General features: G+C 43.5%; 1 protein-coding gene across 1 annotated transcript; it reads left to right on the forward strand.

Annotated features, from left to right (window-relative positions):
* The first annotated feature begins 12,272 nt into the window (after positions 1 to 12,272).
* LOC127122802 (uncharacterized) lies at positions 12,273 to 14,039 on the forward strand. Its single transcript, XM_051053086.1, has 4 exons — positions 12,273 to 13,010; positions 13,197 to 13,267; positions 13,379 to 13,560; positions 13,678 to 14,039. The coding sequence occupies exons 1-4, from the start codon at positions 12,273 to 12,275 to the stop codon at positions 14,037 to 14,039; spliced, it is 1,353 nt and encodes a 450-aa protein (XP_050909043.1).
* Positions 14,040 to 14,838: the final 799 nt, after the last annotated feature.

Consider the following 14,838-nt stretch of genomic DNA (forward strand, 5'->3'; position numbering starts at 1 on the left):
GTTGAGTAGAAGCGAATGCTTGGAGTCTAGTGTAGTCTCCTTAGTGGGTCGTGCTCTGATAGATGTAACATCGGGATGGGATATTTACCTTGTTGAATAATTTACATGTGAATGTTACATGTTTTACATGATTGAGGAGATCTCTATCCGTTGCGTTTTATGCAAATATTTATGTTTTGAATTAATAAAAGAGCATGACCGTTATATGGTTAATTGGTGTGAATATTATGTGTGACACCCTTGAATGGCATAATTACTCTGATTTGTTATATGTTTATTATTTTTAATTAAATATTTGGGGTATTCTAGAAGGGTGTTACAAACCTCACCGTCCAAATCCAGGCACGGCTACCAAGCTCACTAGTCCCACTCATTTGAGACATAGTGACTCACTCACTAATTCCTCACCATGGGAATTAGCTACCACCCCAAATGGGTCATGCTATGCACGCTAATCACCTAGCATGCAAACATCAACAACAATCAAAATGATTTACTCACTAATTCCTCACCATGGGAATTTGCTACCACCCCAATGGGCCACAATATGCATGCTAATCACCTAGCAATGCAACAACAACAACAACACAAGAATAGACGTATGCTCACACTCTAAGCCATAAAACGGTCTATTCACAAATGCATACATTCACATCATCATGTATACCATCACATATCATCAACAAAAGTATATCATATCATGCCACATAATCAATCATAGTATTAGCACACTCTACTAATACCTATACTATTCAAAAATAGCGGGAAATGATCCCTACAACATCATACCTCAGCTAAGTACATCACTCAGCCTAAACAACCAAAAACTGCACAGCAACAGTTCAGAAAAACCACAATTCTGCCCATACGCGTATTGCCTATGTCCATACGCGTATGGCGCATTTCTTCGCCCAACCCATACGCGTATCGCCCACTCCCATACGCGTATGCTACGCGTACCACATCCTCATACGCGTACCAACAGAGACGAATCTACGTTCAAAATATCATCTTTTTCACTCATACGCGTAAGGCCTCTGCCCATACGCGTACCAGCCATCTCATACGCGTATTGCCTAGTGCCATACGCGTATGACCAGAAACCAGAATTTCCAGATCTGCAATGGCTTTTGCTCTGCTACGAGATCTCTACAATCCCAACCTTCTTCAGTCCAATTTTCATACATGTTCGTTCGTTTTATCAATTACAGATGATACACTTTCATCTTCTCGAATCGCTAACCTTATTATCTCTAATTCCTACGAGTTTTCGTCAATTATCATCCAAATTCGTTCATCAAATATTTCACAATTTCAGCATGCATCATTCAAATCAGAGTCAAAAATCCATGGTCTATCACTACCCATTACATTTTATCCCATAATACCCATTAATCGATGATAAACCCCCTTACCTGAGTTAATCCGGCAATTCCGTTAGCTTCAAGCTTTTCCTCTTCTCTTGCTCTGCCTCCTTGCCCTTTTTCCACTTCCAGCCGCTTCTCTGTTTTCCTTTTCACGTGAAAACCCTTTTTCCAAAAATTGGGACTTTTTATTATTCCAACTTATATACTCCAATAATAAAACCCAATAATATTATCCAAATAATAATATTAATAATCCAATAATATTAATCCAATTATTTAATTAAATTAATGATATACTATTAACTCAATTTAAATAATTATTTCATTTTATTGGGGTGTTACAGTTAACATGTCAAACATGGGGTTGGTAGAGGGGATTGTGATCCCGCAGAAATTTAAAGCACCCACATTTGATAGGTACAATGGGAGTTCCTGCCCCGAAACTCATCTGCAAGTGTTTGTTCGTAAGATCTCTGCATACACCATGGACCAAAAGCTGTGGATGTACTTCTTCAAGGACAGTCTGTCCGGAGGCTCACTGGAGTGGTACACCAAGCTCAAGTCCTCTGATATCAAGAACTGGCAGGATCTTGGGGACGCATTCTTTAAACAGTATCAGTTCAATGCTGATACGGCTCCGAGTCGTACCCAGCTGCAGGGTATGTCTCAGAAGAATAATGAAGGGTTTAAAGAATACGCTCAAAGGTGGAGGGAGTTGGCTGCCAGAGTGCAACCTCCACTAGTTGACAGAGAGATGTCTGATCTCTTCATGGGAACCCTGCAGGGGGCGTTCGCCGAGAGGATGGTTGGTTGTCCGGTGACGAACTTTTCAGATATAGTGGTGGCTGGCGAGAGGATTGAGAGCTGGCTGAAGCTCGGAAAGATTCAGGGTAATGCTTCTTCTTCAGGGTCGAAGAAGCCCTTCAGTAATGGCCAGAGAAAGAAAGAGGGTGATACTAGTGCGGTCTATGCTCAAAAAGGACCAAGTAGGGATCGTTACTTTCAGCACACTATTGCGGTAACTATTCCTGCTGACAATCAACCTGCACAGCAGCAACAACAACAACCTCAACAGCAGAGACAACTCTTTCAGCAGAGGCCTCAGAGGGCTGGGTACCAAGTCAGGGGGAGAATGAATGACCGTCAGTTTGACAGGCCTTCTGTAACCTATTCCTTTTTGCTGAAGAAGTTGATGGATTTGGGGCTGGTACAACTCAGGACTTTGGCACCTTTGAGACCTGATCAAAGGCCAGCCAATTATGATGAGAGTGCAAAGTGCGAATTCCATTCGGGTGCTCCCGGACATAACGTAGAGAACTGCAAAGCTTTTAAGCACGTGGTTCAAGACCTGGTGGATTCGAAAGCTATCAACTTCGCACCATCTCCCAATGTCAATGCTAATCCCATGCCCGCGCATGGTCAAAGGGGGGTGAATGCTGTCTCTGAGGAGGGCCGAGTTGGGCTGTCTACTGTTGATCAGTTGAAGACTCCTCTGGCTGAGGTTAAACGGCAGTTGATGTTGAATGGGGTTCACCCGGGCTGTGGTATTGATTGTGCTGAGTGCACTGTTGTTCAGAATGGGTGTGAATTATTGAGGAGGACTGTCCAGGGTTTGATGGACAATGGAAGTATTCTGATTGAGAGGGCTGATATGGGAAAAGAAGAGGTCTCCACCATAACAATTTATTTTGATCCGGTGGATTTGTCTACTCTGGCTGAGGCGGCTCCAGTTACCATCACGGTACCTGGACCAATTTCGTATGACAAAGATGATGTCGTGCCTTGGCATTATGGTGGAGAAGTATACTGTAATGGTGAGAAAGTGGAAGAGCAGACTGCGGAGGAAACCACCGTTTCAAAGGTGGATAATGCCGATCCCAGTGGTTTCACTCGCAGTGGAAGACTATTTGCTCCTGACGCGTTGAGGAGAGAAGAAGGAGAAAAAGAGAAAAAAGAAAAGGCCGAGGCTTTAGCCAGGGAAAAAGGGAAACAGGCAGTGGTGAATAATGGTACTCCTGATGTGACACCGGCGCCGGTGGGGTCGGAAGAGAAACTTGATGATGATGCCGAAGAATTCTTGAGCATCATCAAGAAATCCGAGTACAAGTTGGTGGACCATCTGCAACAGACTCCCTCCAAAATATCGATTCTGTCGTTGCTGTTAAGCTCTGAGGGGCATAGAGAGGCTTTGATGAAGATCCTGAAGAAAGCCTATGTTCCCCGAGAGATAACTATAAACCAGTTGGAGACAGTAATGTCTAATGTGCATGCCAGCCATGGGTTGGGCTTTACTGACATGGACCTGACTGTAGATGGGATAAATCACAACCGGGCGTTACATATAGCAATGGAATGTAAAGGGGCCGTGCTTTCGCATGTGCTAGTTGATACCGGCTCCTCATTAAATGTGTTGCCGAAGAAGGCTCTGGCAAAGTTGAATTGTGACGGGCTGATTCTGACACCCACCGATCTGATAGTGAGGTCCTTTGATGGGTCAAAACGGGCTGTATTTGGAGAGGTTGAGCTTCCTGTGAAGATAGGCCCGGAGGTGTTCAAGTCGACTTTCTACGTCATGGATATTCAGCCGGCATACAGTTGCTTGTTGGGTAGGCCGTGGATTCATGCTGCTGGGGCAGTGACCTCGACTTTGCACCAAAAGCTGAAATATATTTGGGAAGGACAGGTTGTCACTGTGTGCGGAGAAGAGGACATCTTTGTCAGCCACCTGTCCTCATTCAAGTACGTTGAAATGGACGGTGAAATCTGGGAGACGCCAAGTCAAGCATTTGAAACCGTCAAGGTGGAGAATGCTCTGTTTGCAAAAGAAGAGGAGAAACCGTCCATTTCTTCGTACAAACAGGCCGTCGAGGTGGTGAAGAATGGAGAGGCTCCTGGTTGGGGCAAAATGATGGATATCTCCGCAAAGAAAGACCGCTTCGGAGTGGGGTATCAGCCTGGCAGAGGCTCATCTGGACAAGGAAGAGGACGCTGTACGTCAGTAACCTTCACTAGTGCCGGAATGCTGGATCCGGATTACATTTGCATGATGAGTGAGGAAGCTGATAGCGACTGCGAAATTGACCAATGGATAAAGCCGTGCGCACCAGGGATGGGACTCCAGAACTGGAAGGCTGAAGAGATCATCCGGGTCACTCTGCTGGAAGAGTAATATTTTTCCTGTTTTGATTTTATATGCATGAAAGCCATACGTGTTGCCCGACACGTAATGGTTCATTGTAAGGGCCACCTCATGTTTAAAATTTGCAAGTTTGCATCATTAATAAAAGGATGTTTTTCAGTTAAAAGCGGTGTTCCCTGTTTTTCATTTATTTTTGCAGTTTAAAAATAAAAAACAAAATAAAAATGGCAATGCTTTCATTTTTCTTTTTCAATTTGTCTCGTTCTGGTTCTAAGCAATGCATGAATCCACATTCATGCAGATGCGATCAATCTCCGGATCTCATTGATAACAATCCTGTTACACCCTCATATGACTTCGACCATCCGATCTATCATGCCGAAGAAGATTGTGAACTGCCAGGGGAATTAGCCAGGTTGTTAAAACAAGAGGAGAAGGTGATTCAGCCGCATGAAGAGCAGATTGAGGTTGTGAATCTGGATACCGACGAGGTCAAGAAAGAGGTGAAAATTGGGGCTGCTTTGGAGGAAAGTGTCAAGAGCAGAATGGTGGCGCTGTTGAAAGAGTATGTCGACATCTTTGCCTGGTCTTATCAAGATATGCCAGGGTTGGATACCGATATTGTTATGCACAAGCTACCGCTGAGAGCAGATTGTCCTCCAGTGAAGCAGAAGTTGCGCAGAACTCGACCTGATATGGCGATGAAGATTAAAGAAGAGGTGCAGAAGCAGTGGGATGCTGGTTTCCTTGCTGTCACTAATTATCCGCCTTGGGTCGCGAATATCGTGCCAGTCCCGAAGAAGGATGGGAAGGTGAGAATGTGTGTGGACTACCGAGATCTGAACAGAGCTAGTCCGAAGGATGATTTTCCGCTACCTCACATTGACGTGTTGGTAGATAATACAGCTCAATTCTCAGTGTTTTCCTTCATGGATGGCTTTTCTGGCTATAATCAAATTAAAATGTCGCCAGATGATATGGAGAAAACAACGTTCATTACACCGTGGGGCACCTTTTGTTATAAGGTGATGCCATTCGGTCTCAAGAACGCCGGTGCTACTTATCAGAGGGCCATGGTGACTTTGTGTCATGATATGATTCATCATAAAATTGAATGCTATGTTGATGACATGATAGAAAAGTCCCAAACAGAAGAGGGGCATTTGGTAGATCTGGCCAAGTTGTTTGACCGGCTGAGACAGTTCAGACTGAGGTTGAATCCGAACAAGTGCACTTTCGGAGTGCGGTCCGGTAAATTGCTGGGGTTCATTGTAAGCGAGAAAGGAATCGAGGTTGATCCTGCGAAAGTAAAAGCAATAAGAGAAATGCCTGAACCGAGAACAGAGAAGGAGGTTCGTGGTTTCTTAGGTAGATTGAACTACATTTCACGGTTCATATCTCACCTAACAGCCACGTGTGAACCGATTTTCAAATTGTTGAGAAAAGATCAAACGGTCAGGTGGAATAATGATTGCCAAGCGGCATATGAAAAAATAAAAGAGTATTTGCAGGAGCCTCCGATTCTGATGCCTCCTGTGGAGGGAAGACCGTTAATTCTGTACCTGACAGTCCTCGAGGGGTCTATGGGGTGTGTATTGGGGCAGCATGACGAGTCTGGTCGAAAAGAGCATGCCATATACTACCTTAGCAAAAAGTTTACCGACTGTGAAATAAGATATTCACTGCTCGAGAAAACTTGCTGTGCTTTGGTCTGGGTTGCTCGCCGACTAAGGCAATATATGCTGGTTCATACCACTTTGTTGATTTCCAAGATGGATCCAATCAAGTACATTTTTGAAAAGCCAGCATTGACCGGACGGGTTGCGAGGTGGCAAATGATTTTGACCGAATATGATATCCAGTATACCTCTCAGAAGGCGATCAAGGGGAGTGTATTGTCTGATTACCTCGCCCAGCAACCCATTGATGATTATCAACCGATGAAGTTTGAATTCACTGATGAGGACATCATGTTTCTCAAATCGAAAGATTGTGAGGAACCAATCCCGGAGGAGGGGCCTGACCCTGAATCCGAATGGATTCTGATGTTTGATGGGGCCGTTAACGTGAATGGTAGCGGTGTTGGTGCTGTTTTGGTTACGCCGAAAGGGTCCCACATTCCTTTTACTGCCCGGCTAACATTCGAGTGCACCAACAACGTGGCTGAATATGAAGCTTGCATATTGGGGATTGAAGAGGCGATTGATTTGAGGATCAAGAACCTTGTCATATATGGAGATTCAGCTCTGGTTGTAAATCAGGTTAACGGGAAATGGTATACGCATCAATCTCACTTAGTGCCGTATCGGGATTATACGAGGAGGTTGTTGACGTTTTTCACCAAGGTGAAGATGCATCATGTGCCTAGAGAGGAGAATCCTCCGGGCACCCTTTTCCTTTTTTGTGTGTGTTTGCTTGACAGCCAGCAGGCTCGAGTACCAGGCTCCCTGTTGGCTTGTTTGTTCAACTTTTTTGTTGCTTTTGACGACTCAGCGTCCGGTTAACCTCTTGTTTTCTTGGAGTCTGACGTAAGTCCAGCGATTGGCAGTCGGTTTCCTGAGTGTGTTTGTTGGTTCGGAGTCTGATGTAAGTCCAGCGATTGGCATTCGGTTTCCAGGTTTGCCTGTTTATGTGGAGTCTGACGTAAGTCCAGCGATTGGCAGTCGGTTTTCTGTTTGTGTTTTGTTTGGCGTGCGTTAGCCGAACTACGGTAGATCTGATTCTCATTCCAGATGAGATACGTAGGCTTAGGATGCGATATCCTAGCGAGCCCGTTTCCCCCTCTTCTTCCATATGTGTTTTATTCCAGTGTGCGTGCATTCTTTTGAGCAGTGTTTAGCAACCTTTCTTCTTTCCTTTTGAGCGTGGATCCCGTCGAGTACGACGGATGCGTAGGGGTGCTAATACCTTCCCTTCGCATAACCGACTCCCGATCCCATCTCTCTTTGGTCGCGAGACCATGTCTTTTCCAGGTTTACTTCGAGCGTTTCCTTTCCCTCTTTTGGGATAAATAACGCACGGTGGCGGCTCTGTTTGTTTTGTTTTTTTCCCGCCGGTTGTTTTTCGCGGATGCGACATTAACATGTTAACCAAACAAATGGGTATAGTTTTTAATCCAATTATACAAGAATCTACTGAAACAAATATGCAGGTGGCAAATCAACTGACACGCTTGTGTAATTTTCTAGGGGCACCGGCTCGACAGACGGCACAAGTGGTTAGGCAAACTGTTCCTGTTCAGATGGAGATAGGGGCATTAGAAGATGAGACAGTCCATGAAGGACAAATCCTTAGACCCCTTTAAAATCAAGGTGTTGAATCAGGAGTCGCAGGATGTAACCAGATGGTACTGGTTAACCGACACCAGGATGCTGATCAAATTGTTGATCAACATCGACAAGAAGACTTAGCAGTGGAAAATAATTTGACAACTATTGTCGAAAGGATTATGGCTATAAATGGTATGGGTGCCACGTTGCAAAGGCCAATGTACGCCTCCCCGTTAGCTAAATTTATTCTCCAAGATGAGGTACCTAGGGGAATGAAGGTTCCTAAGTACACTAAATTTGGGGGAGAATCTGGTGAGTCGATAATAGAGCATGTTGCCAGATATCTAACAGAGTCAGGAGATCTAGCTCATAATGAATGTTTGAGAGTAAAAAACTTTCCCTCTTCTCTGACTAAGGCTGCCTTCACATGGTTTACTTCTTTGGCCCCAATTTCAATTGATTTGTGGGCCAAATTAGAAAAGAAGTTCCATGAACAGTTCTACGAAGGACACTCCAAAATTAGTTATTGCAGAATTGTCTAGTATCAAGAGAAGGTTTGCTGAGAGCATCGACGATTATCTGAATCGATTTAGGTCATTAAAGGCTAGATGTTTCACGCAAGTGCCAGAACATGAACTTGTTTAGATGGCTGCAAGGGGGTTAGATTATTCCATTAGGAAGAAAATAGACCCAACCTTTGTGAAAAGTACGTCACAATTGGCCGATAGAGTTCGACATCTCGAATGACTAAGGTTAGAAAAAGTTAGACACAATAAGTCTAAGAAAGAAAAAGTAGCGTTTGTTGACTACGACGCAACAGACCCAATATATGAGGCTGATTATGCTTAATTGACTGATTTAGAAATTGACATGGCTGAGCTAAAGCCAGGATCGGCCTACGAGTGTCGATCATTACTTCCTGCGCAGGGAAAAAATCCTGCCGAAAACAATCCAAAATTCCCTTCGAAAACTTATACTTTTGATGTGACAAAGTGTGAGGAAATTTTTGATCTGTTGGTCAAAGATGGTCCAATGGTGGTACCACCTAGTACTAAAATACCACCGTTAGAACAAAGACAGAAAAGATGTTTTTGTAAGTATCATAACTATCTTGGTCATAATATCTCTAATTGTTACCTTTTCAGGGATTTGGTTCAGAAAGCGATTCAAGAAGACAGGTTGAAATTTGTTGGCCGCAGAATGAAGATCGAAGTTGATCCTCTCCACCAGGAGGAAGCCCTATTTGTGGAGCCAGTCGAGATCAACATGGTCGAGATCACCGAATACGATGAGGCCAACATGCTGGAGAAAACTGGGGAAAGCCTAGATGTCGATATAGCTGAAGTTTACCTAAGGGTTGATGAAGACTTGGTAGATTTCCTGTATCGCTGCAAGAACAAGGGTTCACAAGTATGCTTGTGCCCTAGATGTGGTGTTGTCACCGACAAAATAGCCGCGGAAAATTTCCAGAAGCTGCAGTTAGGCAAAAGCAAGAGAAACGGGCCGACCAGAGAATACCAGAAGGAAAGAGGCTCAAAAAAGGCTATGGTAAATACCCAGGCGAGGCCTAAGAGCTTTATACCGTCGGCAAGTGTCCCTAGAGGCACTTGGATCAAGCCTCAAGAAAGGCAAGACACCCCACAAGGGGTTGCTACTGTTGCTGCTAGAGGAGGTCTAGCAATTAATTATAGGCGTGAGTTTAAGTCTGAAAAAAGGACTCATATCTCTGAAAATTATTTGGGGAAGAACCCCATGTCGAGGACTCAATGGAGACGCTTTCAAAGGCGTAAACAGGCCGAAAGAGAGGCTGCGAGAGGAATAGCTAGAAGAGGCATGGCCAGTGGGGAGAATGTTGGGAAGAAGGTTGTTGTGAAGGTCGATACAGCAGCAAAAGAACAAATCAGAGAGTATGTTCGTCGACCAATTGAGAAATGTTCTGATGAAGTTACTGACGACTTCAATTCAGAATCCGAAGCGAGTCTGGATATCTTGGTCAACATGGTGTCAATCCTACCACAAGAATATAATTGTGTGATTGAAGTGGAGGAGTCGGTAGATGATGCTGACGCTGAAGAAATGGCTTTGCACCAACCAAGATGCTATTTTGTGCTAAATGATGGCTCTGTTGAAAGCCAAGAAGCAGTTTTTGAAAGACCCACAATAACCATGAAAAATCATTTGAAACCATTGTTGATAAGGGCCAAAGTGGAAGGCGTAACGATCAACAAAGTCTTGGTCGATTGTGACGCCATTGTCAACATCATGCCGCACCATATTCTGAGGAAGATTGGCAAGTATGATACCGACATCAGATCTAGCAACGTGGTTTTGTCTGACTACGGAGGAAAAATGAAAAGAACCATAGGAGTGATTATGGTGAACATCACGGTGGGTTCAATAACTAGACCGACACTGTTTATGGTGATAGATGCTAAGCCAAGTTACAACTTGTTATTTGGCAGAGAATGGCTCCATGGTGTCGGAGCCGTACCATCTTCAGCGCACCAGAGATTAGTGATTTGGAGAGAAGATGGAGTGGTCAAAAATATCGAAGCCGACCAAGGGTACTTCATGGCTGACGCAAATAATGTTGGCAAGAAGGAATTCGAGAGAAAGTTGGCCAACATTTCTCCTTGTTTTCCAGCTGAGGATGTATATGCTAATCTGAGTGAGGCTTTCGTTTCTCTAAGTCTGCACGAGACTCATGGCTTCATTTGGGATGTGGAACGTCTGGATGATCCACCCTATACATGTATCCGACCGACAGGCTGGGGAGATGTCACTGATGATGACTGAGCTAGAAGCTCTAAGAAAGATTTCGGCATACGTTACCGAGAAAAAAATAAAGTCGGCTCTAGAGGCTGAAGAAAACATGGTTGTCGAAGCCTATGCGTTAAATAAAGAGGGTTATATGGCTATTGGGCCAGAGCCCACAGATAAGCCAGTTTTGGCTAAAGAAAACGTCAACATGCAGCATTTGGACTGTATTTATGACAATGAACCTTTAGGTTTTGAAAAAGACCCAAAGGCACCAGAGAAGATCCAACCAAAAGACCCCTTGGAAGAAGTCGACCTTGGCAAAAATGGAGAAAAAAGGCCGACATACATAAGCGCCAACATTGATAAAGAACTAAAGTCTGAGGTAATATCCATACTTAAAGAATTTAGAGATTGTGTTTGCTTGGGATTATAACGAAATGCCAAGTTTAAGTAGGGATTTGGTCGAGCTAAAGCTGCCAAGAAAAACTGGAAGGAAGCCAGTAAAGCAGATGCCCAGGCGTTTCGCCCCAGAGATCATGAAAAAGATAAAAGCAGAAGTAGAAAGACTCCTGAAAAGCAAGTTTATACAAACTGTAAGGTATGTCGAATGGTTGGCCAATATTGTGCCAGTCATCAAGAAAAATGGGTCTTTAAGAGTATGTATTGATTTTAGAGATCTAAATGCTGCCACCCCCAAAGATGAGTATGCCATGCCCGTGGCAGAAATGTTGTTCGATTCGGCTTCTGGTTTCGAATATTTAAGTATGTTAGAGGTTATGCTGGATATAACCAAATTTTTATTGCAGAAGAAGACGTGTAGAAAACGGCGTTTCGATGCCCAGGAGCCTTGGGGACATATGAGTGGGTTGTCATGCCATTTGGCTTGAAAAATGCCGGAGCAACATACCAGAGGGTAATGAACTCAATGTTCCATGATTTTATTGAAGATTTCATGCAAGTATACATTGATGATATTGTGATAAAATCAAATGGTCGACATACTCACGTCGAACATCTCCGAAAGGCCTTTCTAAGGATGAGGAAATATGGATTAAAAATGAATCCATTAAAGTGTGCTTTTTGTGTGCAGGCAGGCGACTTCCTTGGCTTTAAGGTGCAATAAAAGGGTATTGAAGTAAACCAAAGCAAAACAAAAGCCATTATGGACGTCAAGCCTTCGTCGACCAAAAAGGAACTACAATCTTTGTTGGGCAAAACATAAATTTTCTTAGAAGATTTATATCAAATTTAAGGGGCAAAACAAAAGCTTTTTCCCCACTACTTCGACTGAAGAACGAGGAGTTTAGGTGGCAGGATGAGCACCAAGAGGCTTTTGACAAAATCAAAGAGTATTTGACTATGAGATTGTATATTGTAGCCTCAGAATCGACTATAGAAAGTATGTTCGTCCAAGAGGATGAAAAAGGTGTCGAAAGGCCTGTGTATTACCTTAGTCGAATGCTTAATGACCCTGAAACTAGGTATAGTGATATAGAAAAACTATGTCTATGTCAGTATTTCTCTTGTATGAAACTAAAGCAATATATTAAGCCTATTGATGTGTATGTATCTTCCCACTTTGATATTATTAAACACATGTTATCTAAACCAATTTTGCATAGTCGAATTGGGAAATGGGCTTTAGCGTTAACGGAATACTCTCTGACATACGTACCCTTGAAAGCAATGAAAGGGCAAGTAGTAGCGGATTTCCTTGTCGACCATTCAATGGTCGAAATGGCGCAAAATTACTTAGACTTAGCACCATGGAGGTTATACTTCGACGGTTCAAGACATAAGCATGGATCTGAGGTAGGGGAAGTCATAATTTCTCCAGATGGAATTCTAGCAGAGTTCAAATACAGAATTAAAGGGGTATGCACAAATAATGAGGCAGAATACAAGTCACTGATCACAGGACTTGAACTACTGCTAGAATTGGGGGCAATGAATTTCGAAATTATGGGAGACTCGGAGTTAGTGATTGAGCAAGCATCGAAAGAATACAGGTGTGTTAAAGAAAATTTAATCATGTATTTTGTGGTTACCATCAGATTACTCAAGAAGTTTGAGCAAGTCAACCTCCAGCACATACCACAGAAAGAGAACCAAAGAGCAAATGATTTGGCGCAGGAGGCTTCATGGTACAAAGCATCGAAAGACCAGGATGAAGATGTCCAAGTAAGAGAGAAAGTACGAGCGACATTGTTATCACCATCAGATTTGTCGACTATAAAGTTGGGAGCCGTAGATAAATGTCATTTTGAAATTTTGACCGTCGACGACGAAGGGGAAAGTGATTGGCGTAAACCGCTAGTCGATTATTTACGTAATCCTGTAGGGTCGACAGATCGAAAGATAAAATATAGGGCTCTTAGCTACGTCTTGGTGAATGATGAACTATTCAAAGAGACAGTTGAAGGAGTGTTACTAAAATGCCTGAGAGAAAGCGAGGCATATGTGGTTGTGTCTAGCGTACATAATGGAACGTGTGGGGCGCATCAAGCAAGGTTGAAGATGAAATGGCTCTTGATGCGCTCAGGAGTTTATTGGCCTTCAATGTTGAAAGATTGCATTGAATTTGCTAAAAGCTGTCAAGAATGCCAATTGCATGGGGGCATACAACATGTGCCTGCAAGCGAGTTGCATACAATTGTGAAGCCCTGGCCTTTTCGAGGGTGGGCACTGGATGTTATCGGAGAAATAAAACCAGCCTCGTCGAAACAACAAAGGTATGTTTTGGTCAGTATCGACTATTTCACACAATGGGTCGAAGCCGTGGCATTAACAAATGTAGACCAAGAGGTTGTGATAGATTTTTTTCAAAGTTATATCATCTACAGATTTGGCATCCCAGAAACAATCACAACCGACCAGGGGTTAGTTTTCACTGGTCGAAAAGTGCAAGATTTTGCCAAAGAAATGGGAATCAAATTACTGACTTCTACCCCCTATTACCCACAGGCGAATGGCCAAGTCGAAGTTGCTAATAAGGTGATCATCAGCCTAATAAAGAAACACATAGGCAAGAAGCCAAGAAATTAGCATAAGACGTTAGACCAAGCTTTGTGGGCATGTCGAACTTCACCAAAAGAAGCAACTGGAACGACTCCATTTCGACTGGTATATGGGTATGACGCAGTGTTGCCAGTAGAGATTCAGGTCCAAGCGGTCAGAACCCAAAGGCAATATGAAATACCTTCTGAAGATTATTGGAGCATGATGACAGACGAACTGGTCGACGTAGATGAAGAGAGAATGTTAGCCTTGGAATCCCTACGAAGTCAGAAAGAAAAAGTCGCCAGAGCCTACAATAAAAAGGTGAAAGGAAAAATGTTTGCTGTTGACGATCTAGTTTGGAGAGTGATCTTGCCTATGGACAGAAAGGATAGAGTTTTGGGTAAATGGTCCCCTAATTGGGAAGGACCGTTTAAGGTTTTGCAGGCCTTTTCTAATAACACCTACGAGGTCGAGGAGTTGGCACCAGATAGGCAAAGTACTTGAAAAAATATAGGCCTCTCCTTCAAGAGGTCAAGATTTTGACAGACTAAATAATTGTCGAAAGAACTATGTTGGAAACCAGCTACAAAAGGCACAGAAAATAAATACACAGTGCTAAAAGTAAGAAGGATAACATTAAATTAGCAAGAAGCCATTGTTTATATATTACACAAAAATAACACAAACAATAGAAGCGGTCATAGTTGGCCGAAGTTGGATTGAAAAGATTTAAGCTCAAAATTATAATGCAAAGACGTAGGCTCCAAGGTGTCGGCATGGGCTTTAAGTTGTTCAAGCTTCCCCTCAACAGTCAGCAGCTCTTCACCGACCACTAAGGCATCACCGGTGGTTTGCTCCACAGTGGCCTGGGCAGGTTTTAGAACTTCGTCGATAAAGCACAACTCCTCCATGGTAATTGACTCCAACTCACTGTCTAGAGTGGAAATTTGACGCCGAAGGGCATCAATTTGTTGGCGTATCTCAGTGGCCCTTGTTTGTTTGGAGATCAACTCTTTCTTCTGCTCCTCCATAGTCCCCAACATTTTGGTGACCTCCGTGTCGGCGTGCATCACCAACTCCCACTTTTCCTTCACAGAGGCCTCAGTAGCAGCAATCTGGCGTTCAATTTCCCTAACGCTGTCGAGATGGTGCAGCATGGGAACCAGAAGTTGTTCTAAAGCGGCCGTTGCACGCTTGGCATATTCTGAGAGTTGAAGATCCTTAAGTTGGGCAAGCACGCGCAGGATCTCTGGACCGACAGCGGGGTTATGCATGAGCAAAAAAGGGAGGTCAGGATTCAAGG

The sequence above is a fragment of the Lathyrus oleraceus genome, chromosome 2 (genome assembly GCF_024323335.1).
Source record: "Lathyrus oleraceus cultivar Zhongwan6 chromosome 2, CAAS_Psat_ZW6_1.0, whole genome shotgun sequence".
NCBI lineage: Eukaryota > Viridiplantae > Streptophyta > Magnoliopsida > Fabales > Fabaceae > Lathyrus > Lathyrus oleraceus.

Bases quoted from the DNA above. Each gene is read 5' to 3' on its own strand.
- LOC127122802 (XM_051053086.1), top strand. From the start codon at position 12,273: ATGGCGCAAAATTACTTAGACTTAGCACCATGGAGGTTATACTTCGAC. The intron at 13,268-13,378 runs GTATGTTTTGGT...TATCATCTACAG, and splicing joins GCCTCGTCGAAACAACAAAG to ATTTGGCATCCCAGAAACAA. The intron at 13,561-13,677 runs GCAAGAAGCCAA...GGTATGACGCAG, and splicing joins CCTAATAAAGAAACACATAG to TGTTGCCAGTAGAGATTCAG.